The 23,290-nt window shown below is 39.8% G+C and overlaps 1 protein-coding gene across 1 annotated transcript in view; it reads left to right on the top strand.

The window, feature by feature from the left end:
• The window catches only part of CFAP47 (cilia and flagella associated protein 47), a 730,879-nt gene that overhangs the window by 275,467 nt on the left and 432,122 nt on the right, over positions 1 to 23,290 (top strand). Inside the window, exons 37-38 of the mRNA XM_068268343.1 lie at positions 49 to 183; positions 9,456 to 9,568. Coding sequence (XP_068124444.1) covers positions 49 to 183; positions 9,456 to 9,568 — 248 coding nt within the window. The remainder of the gene's footprint in view (positions 1 to 48; positions 184 to 9,455; positions 9,569 to 23,290) is intronic.

Raw genomic sequence — 23,290 nt, 5'->3', positions numbered from 1 at the left:
AGGAATTGCTGAAGTTAAATTGTAACCGGAATGTTTCTGTTTCTTTAGGCTACAGATATATGTGATCCAAATCCAGTGATGATGCTAATGCTATGTGTATACCTCCATGAGAAATTGCCCCTTTATGTGCCAAAAAAGACTATAATATTTGATGGGGTTCTTCACCAAACTGTTTCACGCCAGGTAATAAACAGTATATTATTATGTATTTTATATATTGTTATCCAACGTTTATAAATATAACAATTATAATAATAACAACAATTATAGTCAACCTAATGAAAAACATTTTTTGTCCTGTAATTTCTGTGATTGGGGCACAGCAGTCATGGGGTTGCTCCTGAATCCGTGATTACTGTGCGCTGGTTACAGCATTTCATGCGGGTACAGAGGCGGGGACGGCGTGAGTGCACGGCAATGAATAGTTGGAATTTACGTCCTGTTAGAGCCTCACAGCCAACAGCAGAACGTAGATTCCAACTACGTCAGTACGGAGCCAGTTAAAGATGAGAAACCTTTCTACAGGGAGCAAACCTACTGTTTGTCCCAAATCAACATAAACGGCTAAAAAACACAATGCAACTTTTCTCAAATACATTTTTTTTGCCTTTTCAGCACACAGAGTAGGAATGATTTTTGGCTAACTAATTTGTAGTAGTAGTCTCACCTGAGCCGCTCTCTCAAATACAACTGTAAATCCTGGTATGGATATGCTTTCTTACCTAAGCACCTGTCTCAGGTAGAACACAAAATGATGTGATTTTAAAATGGCATAGCAGTGAAGAGGCATATGGGACATACATACATCTCATTGATTACTTTCCCTGATCTACTCTCCCTTGAAGGACCACAACAAATTCTAGAATGATTTTAATGTGTATTAAGCATATTTTTTATGCCGTGTAGTGATCCAAACAAAAATTGAATGATAAACTATGATTAAATATGCGTAAACATATTGCAAATAAAGTGACAGTTTGACAATTCATCTGCCTCAACCAATTTATAGAAAAAATGCAGAGATCTCAACTAAAAGTGCACAAGTGCATAATGGATTCAGCGGTGCCGTGCTGTAAACTGTAAAAAGTGCATCGAGTGCATAATAAAGTGCATGGAAGGAGGTGGGTAAAGTTAATGGCACAAAGCGCAAAATACATGAGTACTTTGGCAAATATAGGGAAAAATAATATATATATATATATATATATATATATATATATATATATATATATATATATATTTTTTTTTTTTTTTTAATCGCCATTGACTATGCAACAGATAGGCACAACACAGCTGATCAGTCATTTGAAAAAGAAGAGATTGGCAAGTATATGAATAAAGGTTGGGAAAAAAGGTTAGGCAAGGTAAAATAAGTGAGGCACATTACCAAGTACGGGCCCCTGTAGACCGATATACATCACCGCCGCAGATCCCCCTGAGAGTGGCCTTCAGCTGCTTCATCACTGGCTAGTGTGTTTTGGCAAGAAGTGAACAGTCAGACGATATAGCCATGGTAGACGAGTGCTCAAAGCTCAGAGCACATTATATAAATCTTTGCTGCCACTTCTAGCACCCAAAGTATCAGTACACACTGTAGGCGTATGAGCTGCACAATACATACACCATCTTGCAAAATGTATCCTAAAAAATCACTTCCATCTTTGATCTGCAGCAGGAGCAATTATTGGTAGTGCTCTATCACATCAGCACGCTCACTTCAATGCACATCAGACCTCAATCTGTGTTCAGAGACCTACTAGTATGTGAAAATGCCTATCCTCCTGTATCCTGAGCATGCATGGTGGTATTTGCAATTAGGAGGCAATGCAGAACAGCAGTAGCATCTCCTGGTCTCCCCAGCATGTCAGGGAAAACATTTTTCTTACATTCCTTTACATATGCATGCATGCATTTCCTTGCCTATCCTTAAAGTCACCTACTGACAGGTCGCCAAGGATGCATGAGAGACAGGGCAACAAGCAGACTCATCAGGTAGCAGGTCCCTGAACTCAGATCGGTGCTCTGATCTGCAATGGACTAAATGAGTTAATGTAATTAAGTGCTATTAAAAATTGCTCCTGGGTGCTTTTCCTCCTCATTCCATGGATCAGAGATGAGAACTTTGCCATTCACTTGAATGGAACCCGTTTTCTAATACACTTTGCAAGGTGTTGTAGGTGCTATCTGCATGGTCAATAGGGCCTCAGACTGCAGTCACTCAGCTGCTGATTTACTATGACCAGCCTCCACCACTATGTTCATAAATACCCCAACTGAAGTTTGCAATCATTTACAACATAACAGCAGACATTTTTTTACAAATCCAACCCAGACATGCTTGGATCACTTATATCACTGAGGATTTCATATAGTAAATTGGGCCCAGTTTCTAAAAGATATTAGCACAGAGAGTACAAAGAGCAGCTTGATGACAATATATCAACTCTTAATGGAAAGCATTCCAACTGGGCATAGAAAACAGAACCCATTATTACAATTTCTGAAACTTGCAAGGGGGAGTATATTTTTAACTTTGATGTGTAAACAGTTCAAATAATCTAAATCCAAAACCACAGTAGTTTTTCCAAGTTTCGCAGAACACATATTAGCTACTTTGCCTTGCCAGTAACGGAGAAACACTGCTGTGCAATAGACTTTAATATCAGCACTGTGTTCTCTAAAGCTTCCTTTAGAAGAAAATAAATAAGGACATTCTGCAATCATTAAAGTTTAGCACCTTTACTGAAATTAAAACTCCTCTGAAGATCAACAGAAACCATAACAAGAACTTGTTAGAATAAAACATTATTATTTCAAGTGCATATTTTAAGCACAATGATCTCACTCACACATAGGGCCATATTTATAAAAATTGGTGATCTGTGTCTGAATTGCTATTTTACATTTACACTTTTGAAAAAAAAAAACTACCCTTAAAAGCAGAGAACAGAAGCTCTGTTTTAAAAACCGTAAAAGTGGTGAATACATACCAACCTGGTGACCAAATAATGTACAAGTAGCGAACAGAAGGTGTATGAAGTGACCAAAACCTATGGAGATAAATGACATAAGTGGCAACTTTAAGAATATTCTCTCCCGCTCCTCACTTTTTACAATAGTATTCAACACTGGCTATCCAAGAGCTGTCTGTTCTGTAAAGTGTCTGGAAATCTGTCAAAGGCCACAAATAAATTAGGTTTTTAAGTGATCACAACCTTTATAAATCATCATATCTAAATTTAGACTTTTTTTTCTGTAATTCCATTAAGTCTGTAGTGCTGTTGATACCATTGGTGTAATGCAGTACTCAAAACTGATCGAAAGCCAAGACACTAAAAACAGCTGCTCTGTGTACATATGATTCCTAATTTCTGGCAGTACGTGGTTATTGAAGACATGGTAGGGGGTATTATTAGTGTTTTTGTGGTACTCTACAGAATAAAAACATGGGTACATAATAATACAGACAATGGTATACACAAAATATAGACAATGATACATAATACAGAATGAGTAGAATAGTAATTGCAGGTGACTATAGTAACATTCGCTCTCTTCCCTTATCTCCAAATCCCATCTAACCACCTGTTCTTTGGATCCTATCCCATCACATCTCATTCCACAGCTATCCACATCCCTCATCCCTGCCCTAACATCGCTGTTTAACCTATCCCTCTCCACTGGAATTTTTCCATCCTCACTCAAGAGGGCTGTTGTAACACCACTACTTAAAAAACCATCTCTAGATCCCACCGAACTTGCTAACTACTGCCCAGTGTCACTTCTCCCATTTGCATCTAAATTACTTGAACGCCACATTCATGCTGAACTAAGTCAGTATTTATCTGCAAATTCCTTGCTTGATCAGTTCCAGTCTGGCTTCCGGCCAAACCACTCCACAGAAACAGCCCTCACCAAAGTAGCTAATGATCTCCTCGCAGCTAAATCCAAAGGCTATTATTCCATACTCATCCTTCTCTCACTCTACCCCTACAGATCCTTTCATCTATAGGAATAAAGGACCTCGCTCTCTCCTGGATATCTTCCTACCTCTCTGTTTCTTATTCAGATCAGGCCTCCTCTTCACATCCTTTGTCTGTAGGGGTACCTCAAGGCTCTGTCCTCGGTCCCCTCCTCTTCTCCATCTACATGCACGGTCTTGGTAACTTAATCAACTCATTTGGTTTTCAATACCACCTATATGGAGATGATACACAACTGTACCTCTCGGCCCCAGACCTTAACTCCCTCCTCACACGGGATTCCCGACTGCCTGTCCACTATTTCCACTTTCATGTCCTCTCGCTTCTTAAAACTTAATATGAATAAAACTGAACTAATAGTCTTTCCACCATCCCTGTCCACCCCTTTGCCTGATATTACAATAAATGTTAACAACACGTCTATAACTTTAGTTCCCAAATCACGGTGCTTAGGGGTAATATTTGATTCTTCTCTCTCATTTACTCCTCACATTAACTCCCTAACCAGCTCCTGCCATCTCCAACTCAAAAACATAGCACGCATCTGACCTTTTCTCTCCCATGACACAACCAAAATGTTAGTACATGCTCTTATTATATCTCGATTGGACTATTGCAATATATTGCTTGGTGGACTTCCAACTAACAGACTAACACCGCTCAATTCTGTACTGAACTCTGCTGCTCGACGTATTCATCTCTCCTCTCGCTCTTCCTCTGCTGCTCCTCTCTGTCAAGCTCTTCACTGGCTACCATTTAACCAGAGGATTCTGTTCAAACTCTTAACCCTAACCTACAAAGCTCTCCACAATCTCTCTCCCCTGTACATCTCCTCACTAGTCTCCAGATACCAACCCAACCACAATCTCAGATCTGCACACAAGCTTCTTTCATCCTCTTCTACAATTACCTCCTCACATTCACGTGTACAAGACTTCTCACGTGCCTCACCCCTCCTCTGGAATGCCCTTCCACAACACATCCACCACTCTCCCACCTTTAAAATCTTTAAGCGCTCCCTCAAAATCCACCTTTTCCGACAAGCATATTCTCTAGCCTAGGCCATGCACCCACTAAATAACCTAATTACGCACTGCCTGTACATATACTGTATACTTCCCCCACCTCTTGTTTCCACCCCATTCCTTTAGATTGTAAGCTCGCAAGGGCAGGGCTCTGACCCTTTTGTGTCATGGAATGTTATTAATTTAATTGCTTGCACTCTGTTAGACATTTATACATTTTAGTCATCATGTTAAATCAAATTGTAATCAGCAGTGCTGTATTTTGTATCAGTGTTCATATTTGATGTATATCATTGTCTGTATCATTATTAAAACTCAAAGAAATCGAGCAGGCATAATTAATGTCACATTATCTTAATCACCTAAATAGGTATCAATAATCAGGGGAAATAGGTCAACGACCTCAAAACTGACATTTAAACAAAAAAGAGTAAAGACCCCCTCTCTTGTGATCTAATAATAGGTAGAAGCATTCAATCAGGTATAACTCAGGACACCAAAGCCACCATGAAAAAAACCTTTATTAATGACCAGCTAATGAGTTAAAATCAATTAAAAACAAACAGCCAGACCTGGTACATGTGTCCCTAAGTAATAAATTAACAATTGAGTCTATTGACAGATATCATAAGTATAGTTTCTTCTGGTTGCTCCTGTGATGAGTGAATAAGAGCGGAGTCCTAATCTTGCAAATAATGATAATAATGATAATAATAGGGACTCCTGCTCCACAGGTCACTATCCCAGAAGGAATATATATAAATAATGAAAGTTACTGTTCTCACATCTCTCCTGCTGGAGATAAAGTGCTAGTGCTGAAAAAGCTGATTAATAAACTGAAAACTCCCTAATAGAGTTAAAGTGATAACCGTGCAAAATCAAGTTAATTATATAAAACGAACATATTGCTGCAAAAATTGATAAACATACACCATTGAATCAAAAAAGTGAAATGTGCAAACTACAACAATTGATCAAATAGCCAAGCAAATGGAGACAAGTACTGTCTTTAAGGTAGAAGTTGGTGCAAGAAGATGGCCGCAATGGCCAAATCTGAAGTCACCTAAAGTGCATGAATGAGCAGGGAAGGAGATCGTAGGAAGCAAAAGACTCACCAAATGAAGGAGATAAGAGGACCAGGAAAGGCTGTACAGCGCTGCCCGCGCTGTCCCACTAGTTCCGCCGAAGCTGCCAAGGGACAATCTAATAGGGAAGCTGGTGCAGTTTAAATAATTGCCCCGGACGCGGCCGCGTCATTAGCCTAACCTCACGTGCCGTCAGAAGCGTCAGCACGCAAGGTCAGGCAAGCGTACATTGGAACGCATGAAGACTAGGTGATACGCATGAAAAATCAAGTTGCTACCATCTAGTGGACTAATGAAATATTGCATGCAAAATCAATGAAAAAAATATACGATTCTACAGATGAGGAAATTTGCCGCCACCCAGTGGAGAAAAGAAGAATAACGATCATAACATTATTACATAAAAACAAAGACTTTCACATGGTCTCTGAAACATCCTAAATAGATACCTGATTATTTGGAGTGTACATAAATGAATAATTATAGTCTTATGCTAATAAGCATCCTATAAACTTCACTACTAATACATTTTGTATATATTAAGACAAAATTTAAGACAGTATTCCAGAACATGGCCTCAATAGCAATACAACCAGGAAACAATAAAAAAGTACAGGAATAATGTTTTGTTTTTTTTTTGTATTGTTCCTGTACTTTTTTATTGTTTCCTGGTTGTATTGCTATTGAGGCCATGTTCTGGAATACTGTCTTAAATTTTGTCTTAATATATACAAAATGTATTAGTAGTGAAGTTTATAGGATGCTTATTAGCATAAGACTATAATTATTCATTTATGTACACTCCAAATAATCAGGTATCTATTAAGGATGTTTCAGAGACCATGTGAAAGTCTTTGTTTTTATGTAATAATGTTATGATCATTATTCTTCTTTTCTCCACTGGGTGGCGGCAAATTTCCTCATCTGTAGAATCGTATATTTTTTTCATTGATTTTGCATGCAATATTTCATTAGTCCACTAGATGTTAGCAACTTGATTTTTCATGCGTATCACCTAGTCTTCATGCGTTCCAATGTACGCTTGCCTGACCTTGCGTGCTGACGCTTCTGACGGCACGTGAGGTTAGGCTAATGACGCGGCCGCGTCCGGGGGGATTATTTAAACTGCGCCAGCTTCCCTATTAGATTGTCCCTTGGCAGCTTCGGCGGAACTAGTGGGACAGCGCGGGCAGCGCTGTACAGCCTTTCCTGGTCCTCTTATCTCCTTCATTTGGTGAGTCTTTTGCTTCCTACGATCTCCTTCCCTGCTCATTCATGCACTTTAGGTGACTTCAGATTTGGCCATTGCGGCCATCTTCTTGCACCAACTTCTACCTTAAAGACAGTACTTGTCTCCATTTGCTTGGCTATTTGATCAATTGTTGTAGTTTGCACATTTCACTTTTTTGATTCAATGGTGTATGTTTATCAATTTTTGCAGCAATATGTTCGTTTTATATAATTAACTTGATTTTGCACGGTTATCACTTTAACTCTATTAGGGAGTTTTCAGTTTATTAATTAGCTTTTTCAGCACTAGCACTTTATCTCCAGCAGGAGAGATGTGAGAACAGTAACTTTCATTATTTATATATGTTCCTTCTGGGATAGTGACCTGTGGAGCAGGAGTCCCTATTATTATCATTATTTGCAAGATTAGGACTCCACTCTCATTCACTCATCACAGGAGCAACCAGAAGAAACTATACTTATGATATCTGTCAATAGACTCAATTGTTAATTTATTACTTAGGGACACATGTACCAGGTCTGGCTGTTTGTTTTTAATTGATTTTAACTCATTAGCTGGTCATTAATAAAGGTTTTTTTCATGGTAGCTTTGGTGTCCTGAGTTATACCTGATTGAATGCTTCTACCTATTATTAGATCACAAGAGAGGGGGTCTTTTCTCTTTTTTGTTTAATTGTCTGTATCATTATATATCTCTTGTTTGTTTTCTTACATTGTACAGCGCCACGGAATATGTTGGCGCTTTATAAATAAATGATAATAATAATAACATGATGAAATAAAATGTAGCAAATTCCAACACACAAGAGTTTGAAAGAGCTTTGCCCTTGCTAACAAAGGAATAAGGAGAAAACTAGAGATAGGGTAATATACAATAAGTATAACTAGAGGCAGTGTGCTTTAGGTTATATTTAGCAAGCAGAACAAATTGGACAGAGAATAAAGGGGAATGGCTTACGTGCGTCTAAATACTTGTTTTAAAAAGTGAGTTTTGAGGAAATGCTTAAAGGTTTCAAATGTTAAAGAGCGGTGGATGTGTTTTGGAAGAGGGTTCCAGGGTAAAGGATGAGGCCTGTGAGAAATCGTGTATACTGCATGTGAAAGTGAGGAGATGGTTTTAGAGGACAAGAGAAGGTTGAGTGCAGAGCAGAGATTGCGGTTGGGGTGGTATGTGAAAATTAGTACGTGGAGCGAGATTGTGTTGAGCTTTGTAGGATGGAGTTAAGAATTTGAAGAGAATTCTCCGGTTAATTTGCAGCCAGTGAAGAGCTTGAGAGGATCAGCAGAGGAGGAGCGAGAAGGAAGATGAATGAATTGAGCCGCAGAGTTCAGTACAGATTGAAGGGGTGCCAGTCTGTTAGTTAGTGGGTTCATAAAGTAGTACATTACAGTAATAGATATAATCGCATGCAATAACATTTTTGTAGTGTCCAGGGTGAGATGGGAGATATGTTTTTGAGCTGGAGATGACAGGACCTGGTTAAAGGGTGAATGTGAGGGAACAAATGAGAGAAAAATCAAACAATACTCCTAAGCAATGTGCTTTGGGAACTCAAGTTATAGGCATATTAACATTTGTTATATTAGGCAGAGAAGTGGACAAAAAATTAGTTCCATTTTACTCATAATGGGCTTGATTCAGTAACAAAAATAGTGCGAGTAACCTACTGTTACTCGCGCTATTTATCCCTGCGTGCCTTAATGCACGGTATGTGCACTATTGGCAGCATAGTGTGCATTATTAACTGTGGTCAGATGAGCGCTCGGTTTGCCCAGCATAGCGAACGATTGTAGCTAATGCCGGCTATTACCCATTAACGAGTGCTCCGGACATATTATGTTGCAAAATAAGTGTACAGCTTTAACTTCAATTATTATTGAAGTATTTTCATCCTAACTAGAGTGGTAGCTACTTGCATTGCTAACTTGTTGTAAAACTTAATTCTGCTTTTAAAAGAATTGGAATTGTTTCTTTTTGTGCTTCCTGCAGCAGTCATTGTCTGTAATGTTCCTTCTTGCTGGTATTCAATGACAGTCTGACAGTATTACAATACCTATACATAACCACTGATCAATAGTCTGACCTTTGTGATTTTATGTTGCCGGAACAGGTGCGTCTGAAAAACCCAAGCAGCAAACCACTAGTGTACAGTGCTACAATTGTAGGTCGCGAGTCAGCTGATTTCTCATTGCCTAAAGGACATACAATAACGATTGGCCCCAAGTAAGTAACCTTTCTCATTGCTTTCATCAGAAGTGACAGCTCCAACAACTTAGTGCTCACTGTACACAAAATGCTACATATCAATTATAAATAATATAGATTATTATTCCTCACCAGGGTAAAACTGCTAGCTTGCATAATTTAGAGGGAGCAAGCATATGCAGAATCTTGACATGCCAGTGTTTTGTCCGCATTCAAAATAAAGTTGTCAGCGGCCAATTAGTGTCATCATTTAGTATTATATTCTCCGGCCATTACTATAAATATTACATTAAAGGATTTTTTTTAGACGTCATTCTGTCAGACTATGCGCAATGTGTCTATACTATCGTTTTTTAATCAGTGTCTAAGAGCTGCACGTTGAAATTCAGCTATAGTAACCGGTGCTTCATCATGTTAGGTCATTACTGTGCAGCCAGTGTCACAACATCCTGTGTATTCTCAACAGACAGTGAAAGTGAGTATTTAGTGGAGGAGAGAGATCAGCTTGCACTTGACCCTATCAATCTAGACCTTTGGAAAGGAGGCTATTGGTTACACTTACTAAACCACAGCTTCAGCATTTCATACTATATCATTATGGCCAATACAATGGTAGCTATCAGCTGTAGAAATTTCACAACTTTTTAGATCACCTTATTTACAAAAGATGTGATCCACTGAAAAGATCACGAAAGATCACTACTTTTATTTGATTCTCCGTTTCATGACACTTTTCATTCATCATATTTGTTATTTATAAAGATGTTAATTGCTATTTTGTAGACACTAGATGATCTGCCTCTTTCTTAGTGGCAAACATTACTGATTATAATAGAGAACAGTGGTGTATGACCAGGCCCTGATTTACATTAAAGGGGCCTATAGGCATAGATGTCTTGGCACCCTTGACTTTGCCCTCCATGAACCTAAAATCCTCCGCCAAACCGCAATGCAAGTGTGCTGGCTGGCCCAGTTGTCACTTCTCCCTTACTTACCTTGCCCATCATAGGTAGCTACAGGTGCCCCTTAGCATTAGGTAGCTAGAGGTACCCTTAGTATTAAGTAGTTGGTGTTGCCCCCGCCTGAAGGGAGATCTCGTCAGTGGAACGCCGAGTGCTGGCTAAGTAACCTCTCATTTACACTCTGCTTGGGACTCTGCTTAGGGAGGGAAGCATTAGTGGGTAAGTGAGCCACCTTTCCATCATCAGGCACCTGTAGACATGTGCCTACAAGGCCTTATGGTAAATCCAGCCCTGTGGATGACTCAGATTAAGTCACTCTTTTTGCCAGTTTGCCTCAGTTTGCAACTTTAAATAGACACTGTAGTGACATATAGGAGAATGTAGTAAAAAAAACAGTTATTTTCCTGGTTTCAGCATCAAAAATACTTCCTATATCTTTATATTACTGTATATTGGTATGTAGCACCGTCCTCCCGGTGATGCTTAGCCTAGGCTATTTTAATTCTCCTCCCAGAGCATTTTGGGAGACTGGCATTATATGCACTGGCTTTGGAATTCTCAAACAAAAACATTCCGCAGAGCTGCACCCGACAGGACTAAAGATGTCGTCACCTGTGATGAATTTCAGAACGTAAAACGGGGTGAGGAAGCCACCCCAATAAACGTTGTGGTTTGGAATGTTGGCAAGTGTGAATGTCATTGCATAAGTGATAACATATTCAAACTAGATTACTGTATGCCCATAATTTATTTATTTGTACAACGCATATCAATTGAAAGATCATAAAAAAAGAACCCTGGGTATTTCAAAATATGATGATGGCAATGTTCAACCTTGGAGTATGGCAACAAAAAGCTGCTATGCTACTAATTAAAAAAATACTTACCTGTGCTGAGTTTAAAGGAGAAAAGAAAACAGGATGAGGAAAGACTCTGCAATGGGCAAAACACTGACTAAATCATTTTATAAATTAATGTTATAAACAAAACCAATTTTATTTATCAAGATATTTTCACTACAGTTAATTGAGAATTAGTGTAATGGACTGCAGTGAAAATCTATGGACTCTGTATTGTTACTTTTTTCTAAGGACAACAATCATGGCTGCTAGTCCGATCCTTTATTCAAGTGAATAGCTCTGTAGGTTGCCAGTTAGTGGAATCATGGTACTGGGGATCAAGTGCGGATTCCTGCTAATCAAAATCTGACTTTTCTAACATAAAGATAGAGTTGGACGTCTGGTGGGATTCCGCAGATCTTCCAGACAGAGGAAACACAAGGCGAAACCACAGGAGCCTCTTATGCTGTTGTGTTTTAGAGCACTGGTGGGTTGCACAATCAGGTGAGGAGATCCTGTCCTCACTCTGGTCTTTGTAGTCTTCCATTACCGATTTGGTCACTCCCTTGGATGTATTAGTTGAAATGTCTGGGAGGGCTCTAAACTCAACTACCCCCCCCCCCCCCCCCCCCTTGGGGACAGGGTATAATGCACTGGGAGGTAAGAGGCACCCTAATAGACAGATGACTTGTACAAATGATAAAAACAGCTTAATTGAGTCAGTAAATTTAAATACACTGAAAATATTGTGTTTCAAGGGTCGCTGACAACTAACTGTCCCTAAAAAAATAAAATAAATAAAAAATCACAGTTTAATGTACTTACAGTTAGTGATATGAGTTACTCTGTAAAGCCTCGGAGTAAAATGTGTCAGCACTTCTATAAATGCTCAATATTAATAAATATAGATATTTTTAGAATACAAGAAAGGTAACTAAAGAGAGATGAGATGGAGTGTGCAGTATATACAGACCTAATCAGGTCCAACGTTTTGCTTTCTGAATTTACCACTTACTGTCTTTGAGACATTTTTTTGTGGCAAATGTATTTCCTCAATAATAATTATCAAAATGTACAGGCATTTGGCAGCTAAGACACACTTGGTGAAGCCAGTTTTTATTAGTGCCTGGGAGAAAGAGATTGAATCAAACTTCCTGGCTATAAAGTAGAAGTTTATCAAACGCCATATGCTCGCTATTCGAAACCCATACTTTAAACTCACTAATATCAAATTGTTATGTATATGGCATCTATTGCTGGAGAAATTATAGAAATGTTCTAAGCCATTTCACAAGCTATGCTGACTTTGTGGCGTGGAGGTTGGCTTGCATAGCCATGTCTGCTTGCAATGCTGTAAAGTAAAACTGTTAGGAGGATTTTTGTCATATCGTATGATTGAATACCCTATGCCTACTATTTAATTACAAGGCTGATCCATCTTATGATCATTATATTGACAGGATCTAGATCTGTCGTAACCAAATTGTGACAGAAAGGGGAGCAGGCCTGGAAGAATTATTCCCAAAACTCCAGGAGTTCTTTAGTATGATTGACTTTAATGAACACGGCCCAAGAGCATATTAAAGCGGAATATAACCCTGCATTTCAACTTTGCTCTAAAACATTATTTACAGCATATTATATGCAAAAAGCATTTTTTTTTACTAGACCAGCATTGGAAGGGTTAAACACAGAGGTTTTAAGTTCCGTGCAGACGTTCAGATAGTTACATTCTATTTAGTTAGATGTATCTATTGATAAACAGTTACACACTCTTTGGCTGTCCTCCAAGCTCCTTCTCGGTGAGAGAGATGAGTCACAATAAACACTTAAAAGATACATATTTGTAAACAAAAAGTATCTAACTGAAGTTCGGATGCGTCTGCAGAAATCTCTAGGGACTTTAAAGCCCTGTGTAACCCTTCCAATGCTGGTCTAGTAAAAAAAAAATGCTGGTTGCATATAATATACTGTAAATAATGTTTTAGAGCAAAGTTGAAATGCAGGGTTATATTCCGCTTTAAGTAAAGACTGGTGGTATATAACTGACAGGAGAACAATGTAGAATTATTTAGGAGGCCATTGAGAGTGTCTTGTCGTCTTTTTCTATGTTGTCTTGCTTTCTTGGCCTTATTATTTTCTTTGTTATACTGTACAGGCGACTCTATCTATCTATCTATCTACTTAATGCTACAGAGAGGTGGCCATATATGCATATGCAATTAATCAGATCAGGTTCTGGTGTGTCTTTCCCAGTGATTCTTGACTTCAGGAAACCTAGAAGGTACAAAGAGAAATGGATAGTCTGCTGTCCCTCTGCACATCTGATTCTGTACCACTGAGGTTATGCATGCACAGTAGTTCAAGGTCCCGTTTTTACTTCAGAGGACGCTCATCTCTGAGATACATGCCACCACTTGCTGTGATGCCAGAACACATCCAAATGCCTCCAGCCATGCCATGCATGGCTTCAGGGATTCACATGCATGACCTGTTTTCTTTGCTGCATGCTGTCCATTGCCTTCACATTCTCAACACAAAAAAAGGCCACCGTGCTATTTTAATGATGAAGTCAGTACACTTCTTCTTTATCATTGAATAGTATTACAAACCATGTTACATTCATAGGTGTTTACTTACCGATGCAGTACAAGTCTATTTTAGCAGCTCAGTAGCTGAACCTTGTGATTGATGCTGTATTCTGAATTCAAGAACTGTGGTCCACTGTTGAGGACAAATACTTGTTCTACTGTGGGAGCAGTGGATTGATGGTTGTAAAGCTGTCTACTACTGGGGAAACCTTGTTGCAGAAACACAGTAAAAACATCCATATGAACAAGTCCATAGGGTTTCGTCAGACAAAGTTGTTTTCAGGCAAAATGTTCAGGTTCACAGATATATTTAGTAGGTGACTTTTATCAATGATCAGTTGCTTAAAAGGAACCTGGAGTTAGAAGACTATGAAAGCTGCGATCTTCATACGCTAATAAACAATGCCAATTGTCTGACGTATGTGCTTATTCTGCCTAATATTTTAAGTCACTGGCCCAGAATGAGCATCCAGATTAGATGCTTTGATTCTGATCTGACTCCCCTGGCTGCTGCATTGTAGCAGATTTGTGACACAAAAACCATTAAAGCCTACAGTTCAGCATGATAACCAGGCAACTGGCATTGTTTAGAAGGGAGTAGAGATGGCAGCCTGTGTACTACTCTCACGTCAGGTTCCCTTTGCTATGTAGTTTCTATGGGTTGTTCTTCCGAAGGCATAAAAAAAAAGCTACACACATTCCTGACTGTTATGACTTAGAAAAGATGAACTTTACATTATTAAAGTGTTTCACAAATAGGATGATGTTTATTATTGATTTTTTAATATGCATATTTTAGTGTTACATCAGCAGATGTGGCATTTACTCCTACATGGTTGTTGTGAATTTTGGATCAAAGCGTAATACATTTTAAAATAGCAGCTTAAAATTTTGACAGGTTAATACCTTACTTGTTTTTTTCCCCTTTACTTTTCAGTGCCTTATCAGCACCTTGTAGTTCTGGAAGAAAACCCTTTCAATACTTAGCTGTCATTATAGAATGTCAGTGCTAATTTGGCAGAAGAAATAGAGGCAAAATGATTTGAACTGTTTGTGATGCATGCAGAATTGCTGCACCGCACAGCCTTTTATTATAGTTAAATGCTTTTTGATGTACAGTATTTCCATTTGGGTTGTTTCCAGCAGGAGAGCAACAAAACATTTCAAATAGGTTCCAGTTTGCCATTAGGTTTTGTATTACAGGAAGAGTGTTGCTGATTTGACCATTTCACGCTAATTGATCTTGGTCCTTCTACTCAGCATGTTGATTGATGATGGGATAAAACCCATACATAAAATGTATGAAAAACCGTTTACTTGCTTTCCTCTTGCTTATTCAGAACACATAAAAGTTGTTTTAAATATTGGACAGCATCTGCAAACACACCATATGAATGTATAGTGCAACATTATATAGGTTAAAGTTTATTTTGCTTTTTTTTTTCTAACTATGTTCTTTTTTCACCACGTCCCTGCTTCAATTAAAGTGGACCCAAATTAAAAATACAAGATTTCAGAAATAAAATCTATTTTCTAAATTATAATAATAAATCGCAGCCTTTTTTCAGCTGCATGATGACACATATAAAATATTTTACATTTATTGGAGGAACCCCTCCCTTCCTTTCATATTGTCGGGAAATAATCCAGCAAACTGGTGGAGTAGATGGTGTCCAGCAAAGGAGGAATTGCTAATGGCTGCCACCTGTATAACCCTAGTAATGAAAAGAGAAGGGTGAAAAGCATGCACTGAAATGCTCATAGACTTGAATGAGTGTTTATTTATCTTTGTATGTGTCAGAGTGGTGCAACTAAATATTTTGAATTAAAAAAATGTTTAGTTTGGGTCCGCTTTAACATTTCTTAAGAGTTTTCTTGAAGGACATGTTTTTACACCTTATTGATAAATGCATTTTCAATGCCCAGCAAGAGAAAACAAAACAAAAAAAAACACAAAGTACTTACAATAAATTGCCCAAATTAACTGGCCTTATGTTACTTTTTTTTGCTTTCTTGATGATATCTTTTCCTAAAATAGTACATGAAAAAACACAGTTAAATGTGTCAGAACATATACCAATCAGCTTAATTTAAGCAGGATTTCAGTCTGCATAACATGGTATAAAAACGCTCAACTACTTGTTGCCCTTACTATTGTACTTGCCTTTGTCCCAAAGTAATGTCACCTGTGTCATAATCAAAATTCCTGACAAGGTTACAGTGCTGACAGCAATCACTGCATGTGTACTGCATGTTGGCCCATATGCAATTCATTTTTTCTCCTGAGTTTTTTCCAAGGTGATATTTTTAAACTTGACTATAACATGCTTTTTATAACCACCAACAAGCAAGAAAATACTTAAAATAGTTTTGATAGCACTTTTCCACCTAACGTTTGGTACTTTTTCAATTACAAAGTGCTAAAAAGTTGATCTAAAAAGAGAATGAAAAATGATCACCTAGGAGAAAACTCAGGAGAAAAATTGCATATGGCCCATTGTGTTCAACAAGAGAGAGCTGAATGTGAGAAAAACAAGTGGATTTTGTTACTTAGAATCAGTGAAGCTGTCAGGTAGAAGGTATCGTATCTCCTGCTCTCTGTGCATCAGAGAAAACTCTACCTGCGAATAGGAGAGCTGAGTGAGTACCGCTTATAATCAGCTCAATCACCAGGTTATCTCCAGGGTAGAGAGTATTTCTGAGATGTCTGGTAAATGAACTTCAGGCTTTGAACCCCAGGTACCGGAGGAGAAAGGAAAACAAAAGGAGCACCAATAGTGAAGTATTTCTAGGCAATGAGAATTGTAGAAGAAATAAGGACTGCTCACAAAGGTGGGTTGCTATAGGCAACCACCATTCCAGGCATGTGGAGAAAACCATCTCCATGCACGTACAATGACTCAGGCGGGTCAGCACTCCAGAAAACAAAGGACCACTGGATGCAATCACATGGGTAGCCCCCGCGACAGGGGAGGAGACAATACTGGATGGGAAGAGGTGCCCCTGGAATGTGATACAGTAGTGTAATGAGTGGAGGTAAGTAATAGGAACAGTATTACTTCATGATAGGAGGTTAAGAATTTAGACACAAATAAATAGAAAAGGCACTTCACTGGACCTGCCTGCTTCTTCAGGCCAAATACATAACAGTGTCTGTGGTATGTATCTCGAGGTAAGACTTTCTATTATTAAATACACTCATTACACTATTTTATCACATTCTGGGCCACCTCCTCCCATGCCGTCCCATCCAGTATGGTAGATAAAAAAAGTTATATGAACCATTTCAGGTCCTTTTTTTTTGTTAGCAGGGTTCTGTTCCTAGAAGTTATACTAGTGTTATTAATCTGTTGGAACAGAGGAGAAATTTAACTGTATTTGTACTTTGAATGTAGCCAGACTGGACTGAGGGAGGGATGTGTGAAAACACATTTTTTGTGATATATACTCCTGTTCTGCTTGAAAACATCAACAACGCATAGATCATCATCATGTGCATTTTTCCCTTGTCTCCATTAGGAATCATTGCTGTTGTTAGTGTTCTGTATGGCTCCTATTTAATTAACATTTCCCCTAAGTTTTCACACAGGAGATATTTTCATACCTTACTAAAATACTTATTAACTTCCTTGCAGTAAGGTATAGTACTGTGTTAGCCATTATTAAAAGCAGTACGTTTTAAATCAGGATGATACCATGTATTGGCTAACTTAAAACGATAAAGATTATAGGTATAGGGGACTAAGAGAGACCAAAAACCCCTCCTGCTAAAAACGAATGCTTAGGTTGGTTTGCCTTCTTAAAACAGAAGGTATTTACAATAATTCAGCTTTAAGTGAACATCTGTGGTTGCCCACAATGCACAGCTACGAAATATGCAAATGATCTCTTTATGCCCCTGAAAGCCAAGTTAGCATCCAGAACCGCTGGTGTCAAGCAAGCTTATAGCTTTAAATTTTACAGAGCCACATCAACCCCACATGCAGACAGCCTGTTTCCGAAACAGGCTGTCTGCATGTGGGGTTAATGGGGCTCTGTAAAATTTAAAGCTATAGGTTTGCTAGACACCAGAGGTTCTGGATGCTAGCCTGGCTTTCAGGGGCATAAAGAGATCATTTGCATATTCAGTAGTGGTGCATTGTGGACAACCACAGATGTTCACTTAACCACTTAACGACCGCCTAACGCCCATAGGCGTCGGCGGGTCGTTAGTGGTATAGCATGGAAACCTTTCCATGCCAGTTCACGGAGGGTGTCTCCGTGAACAGCCGGAGAGCCGCCGATCGCGGCACGCCGGCAAAATGTAGACACGCGGGAAGAAATCCCCGCTGTTTACATCACACGGCGCTGCTGCACAGCAGCGCCGTGACGTAGATCGGCGATCCTCGGCCTCTGATTGGATATCCGTCCTGCGCCGCTCAGAGGGTAAGGGAGAGGGAGGGAAAGCCGGGGAGGGCGGAAAGCGCTCCGGAGGGGGGCTTTGAAGAGCCCCCCCGGAAAGTGCGGGTAGCCGGCGGCGATCAGACCCCCCCAGCAGGACATCCTCCTAGTGGGGAAAAAAGGGGGGAAGTCTGATCGCCCTGGCTATTTCCTGATCGGTGCTGCGGGCTGGAGAGTCCACGCAGCACCGATCAGAAGAAAATCCCCTGGTCCTTAAGTGGTTAAAGCTGGATTATTGTAAATTCCTTCTGTTTTAAAAAGGCAAACCAACTTAAAAGAATAAGAGTAACATACGCAAAAGAAGTTTGATATTAGTTTATTATTTACCTTTTTAGTACTTTTTTTCAGTTATGTGCTTAAAGCGGATCCCAAGCCTGCAATTAAAATCTGACCTAAAACGAACTAGTGTCATTGCCTGAAACTGTCTAAAACTTTATACAACAAAGCACTTGCTGTTTGTTCAAAACTGTACGATCTTTCAACTGTGCATTTTGTGAAGATCTTTGGATTTTTGACAAACTAAGATCTTTAATGGAACTTTTTGTGATTTTTGATATAATATAGTTTGATACTGATTTTTGCACAAAATTTAGATTTTGATGTGGTCTCATAAATACAAACTGATCCTCCTACATGCAAATTGATCTGTTACGCGTGTAGTGGCTAACTTGAATCAGGATCCTACTACTTTTCTGAAACAAGTCTACTCTGGACTTACTCCAACTATAATTAACACAAACAACATGCTATTAAAATCTACCAGCCTTCTTCTAAAAGAAAGTTATAGTTACCTGTGCTGCTTTCTCCCTCAAAGCCATCCCGAAGACCCCGAATCACCCAATTTCTGGTGCATGGCTCCAAGAGGGGAGGCGGGCCACATGCCAGAAGTCTTTGGGACGGCTTTGAGGGACAAGGCAGCACAGGTAACTATAACTTTCTTTTACAGGATGGCTGCTGGATTTTAATTGCAGGCTGGAGAGATCCGCTTTAAAGAGGAACTGTCGAAAAAATATTAAAATTTAAAACCGATACAAATAAGAAGTATGTTTCTTTCAGAATAAAATGAGCCACAAATTACTTCTCTCCTATATTGCTGTCACTTACACTAAGTAGTAGAAATCTGACATTACTGACAGGTTTTTGGGCTAATCCATCTCTCCAAAGGGGATTCTCAGCATGGTCTTTATTCTTTACAAAGACACTCCCTGAAAAAGATTTATACACATATGCTGACCAGCCTCCCTGCTCACTGTACACTTTTTTTGGCAGTCAGACGGAGCAACTGCCATTCACTAAGTGCATTTTGAAAATAGAGAAATCCCTGTGAACCGCCCATGAGGTGATGGGCTAGTCCAAAACCTTTTGGTTCTGTCAGATTTCTACTACCTGCAGTAAGTGACAGCAACATAGGAGAAAAGTAATTTATGGCTCATTTAGTCTGGAAGAAACATACTTCTTAATTGTATATGTTTACATATATTTTCATTTTTAAGATTTTTGTGACAGAGGACCTTTAACCTTCCTGGCGGTAAGCCCGAACTGAGTTCGGGCTATGCCGCCGGAAGGCACCGCTCAGGCCCCGCTGGGCCGATTTGCATAATTTTTTTTTTGCTGCACGCAGCTAGCACTTTGCTAGCTGCGTGCAGTGCCCGATCGCCGCCGCTACCCGCCGATCCGCCGCAATTCCTCTCGCCGCGGCCGCCCCCCCCCCCAGACCCCGTGCGCTGCCTGGCCAATCAGTGCCAGGCAGCGCTATGGGGCAGATCGGAGTCCCCTCTGACGTCACGACGTCGATGACGTCGGTGACGTCATCCCGCCCGTCGCCATGGCGACGGGGGAAGCCCTCCAGGAGATCCCGTTCTTTGAACGGGATCTCCGGATCTCCGATCGCCGGCGGCGATCGGAGGGGCTGGGGGGATGCCGCTGAGCAGCGGCTATCATGTAGCGAGACTTTGTCTCGCTACATGAAAAAAAAAAAAAAAAATTTAAAAAAAAAGATTTGCTGCCCCCTGGCGATTTTTTTGCAAACCGCCAGGAGGGTTAAAGGATACTTTGTAGTTAAGGTCAAAATGTAATGCCTGAGATAAAACTCAAGAGAAAAAAACCACCCTCTTAGCAACTGCGGCACTACCAATGTATCTAGAGAACCAAGCATCTATTAGTTTAATAAATGACCTAAAAGAAGTCAATTTATAATGTTAGTGATTCCTTATTCTCGAATGTTAAGCAACACATTTAAATAGCAAAGTTTCTTCCAAGTGAGGTCCCAAACTTCAAATGTTTTTAAGACTTTCTTCAGCCTCTTTTCATGTTTATCTCTCATGGGACTGAGCTCATCAATGAAATACTGCTGTGACAGTAATGACTTTTCTAGCTCTATGGCTGGCATCATCCCAGCTACTGCAAGCTATGAAAGCTTTGTGGAGTAAGAGCAAATGACTGTACCTCTTCTAGAAATTATGGCATAATTATATGGTCCACCTATGTTTATATATTGACTTGTTTATGACACCTGTACATCAAAGGCAAATACATGCAGTAATGAAATAAAATACATTTTATAGCAGCTACTGAAAAGGATTTCCATATATTTACAGTGTATTTGTAAGTGGCTTAGGTAACAGCTTTCCCTGATCCCTCTGGGCAGCTGTGATGGATTAATGGTTACATCAGACAGAGGTATGATTTTCCCACCATAGTCAGATGTGCCGGCACCAGATACACATTTACACTTCAGTGCTCTTCAACTCCAAAGCACATGCTGGAAGCCGGTTTGTAGAACGTCCCGTGAGTCAGCTTATACAAGCATTTGATGGTTTATTAAATAGTAATATTTATTATTATTCAGTAAAAGTGTATTTTTGTATGCTAGTGCTGTTTTGCTTACATAGTACAAAGACAATTCTGAGGCTTAAGCAGCCCATACACTCAGCCGATTTTCTGGCCGATCGATCGATCAATCGATCGCAAACCCCCCTAAGGTCCCCCTGCACTCTGCAATCCCTCATAAATCACAGCCACGCTGCTGACAAACAGCTTGTCAGAGCTGGCTCTGTTTATCTCTATAGTGTCAGTCTGCTGTTCTCCCCGCCTCCTGCAGAACTCCAGTCCCCGCCTGCATCCCTTCGCTCCCTGCTGATTGGAGGGAAGGGACGGGGGCAGGGACCGGAGCTATGCAGGAGGCGGGGGAGCAGCTGAGACTGACACTACAGATGTAAACACAGCCTCACAGCATGGCTGTGATTTATGAGGGATTGTAGAGTGCAGGGGGACCTTAGTGGGGTTTGGGATAGCAACAGAGGCTGGGCTGTATAGGCAGATCCAGCCTCTGTATGCAGATAACATTCTTTAAACACACCTCGGGTTCTCTTTAAATTCCTAGTTCTATTCCTAGTTACCTACTAATATTTAGCCATCCTTTGGCTCTCTTATCTGGGTATTAGGTTATTTGGCTTTCTTATCTGGATATTAGGTTTCTTTGAATGTCCTGAAAAAATATTAAAGTGAACCTGTCTGGTATAAAACTTTGGTAAAATGACACCACAGTCTGGTCTGGCACCTCCAGCATAACAAGGGAACCAAAGGAGAAACCGTGATTATGATGTTGGGCATTTCTTACTTCATTTTAAATGAAGTTGCTTATAGTATGCGCACTCCAACATGAATCACAAATACTTTCTGTTTTAAGAAGGCAAATTTCTGCTTTACATAGTATCAGCAAAATGATTTATAGAACACAAAAGGCATGCAGATAAAACTAATGTATTTTTGGATATCTGGAAAAAGCATACTGAGTGTTGTAAGATCACCTGATCCGCATACTGTTTAAGTCAATAATTCACAAAGTGTTAGGACCAGGGGATCCACAGAACAGCCACACAAGTATCATTTTAAAAATAAATAAAATGACATCCAACTTAACCCTGTAACTACAAGTAGCCTTCAGGCCTTGTTAACAGTGGTCAGTTGTGCTGCAGAATACGTCTACATGTTTACTCATTGTCCATACAATTCTATGTGCCTGTTCGATTATTCTAACTCACTGCATGCATGCTTTGTATTTAAGTCTATGTTCAGTTGCCTGGCTGTCCTGCTAATCCTTTGACTCTAATATTTCGGCCATAGCCCCTGAACAAGCATGCAGCAGATCAGGTTTTCTTACAATATTGTCAGAGCTGACAAGATCAGCAGCATGCTTGTTTCTGGTGTGATTCAGACACTACTGCAGCCAAATAGATCAGCAGAGCTGCCATGAAACTGGTATTGTTTTAAAGGAGACAAATATGGCAGCCTCCATATCACTCTCACCTTGATTTCACTTAAATTGTGACACTGACTGAAAACCCCAATATTGATATGTTCACATTTCCTGCAGAGACATCCAATGTCTTCATTTGTCTTGACAAATGAATATTGTCTGTAATAAATGTAAATAGACGGTGACAAGAAATTCAAATAGTGGGGCTTATTTATTTTGTTATCTAAGCATCCCTATTGGTCCATATCAGAGTTAACGTCTGCAAGAGAAAGCTGGATATTTAGGATTTTGAGGGAGAATATATACACAGTGCAAAAAACAAAACAAAACAGCAAGTTGTTAGCAGTGGCATAACTATATTTAACCACTTCAGGATTCTGCGTACGCATAAGTACGCCCCTGAATCCTGAAGCGGTTTCCATGGAAACATTACGAGCGGCCGTTCCATGTCAGTTCACGGAGGGTGTCTCCGAGAACACCCTGCGAGCCTCCGATCGCGGCTCGCAGGGTAAATGTAAACACGTGGGGAACATCTTCCCCGCTATTTACATACATACGGCGCTGCTGCGCAGCAGCGCCATAGAGGAGATCGGCGATCCCCGGCCTCTGATTGGCCGGGGATCGCCGGCATCTGATAGGCTGAAGCCTAC

The sequence above is a fragment of the Hyperolius riggenbachi genome, chromosome 2 (genome assembly GCF_040937935.1).
Source record: "Hyperolius riggenbachi isolate aHypRig1 chromosome 2, aHypRig1.pri, whole genome shotgun sequence".
In the NCBI taxonomy this organism is placed as follows: Eukaryota; Metazoa; Chordata; class Amphibia; order Anura; family Hyperoliidae; genus Hyperolius; species Hyperolius riggenbachi.
Note: the sequence above shows the minus strand (reverse complement) of the source record. Positions and strands in the feature narration are given on the sequence as shown.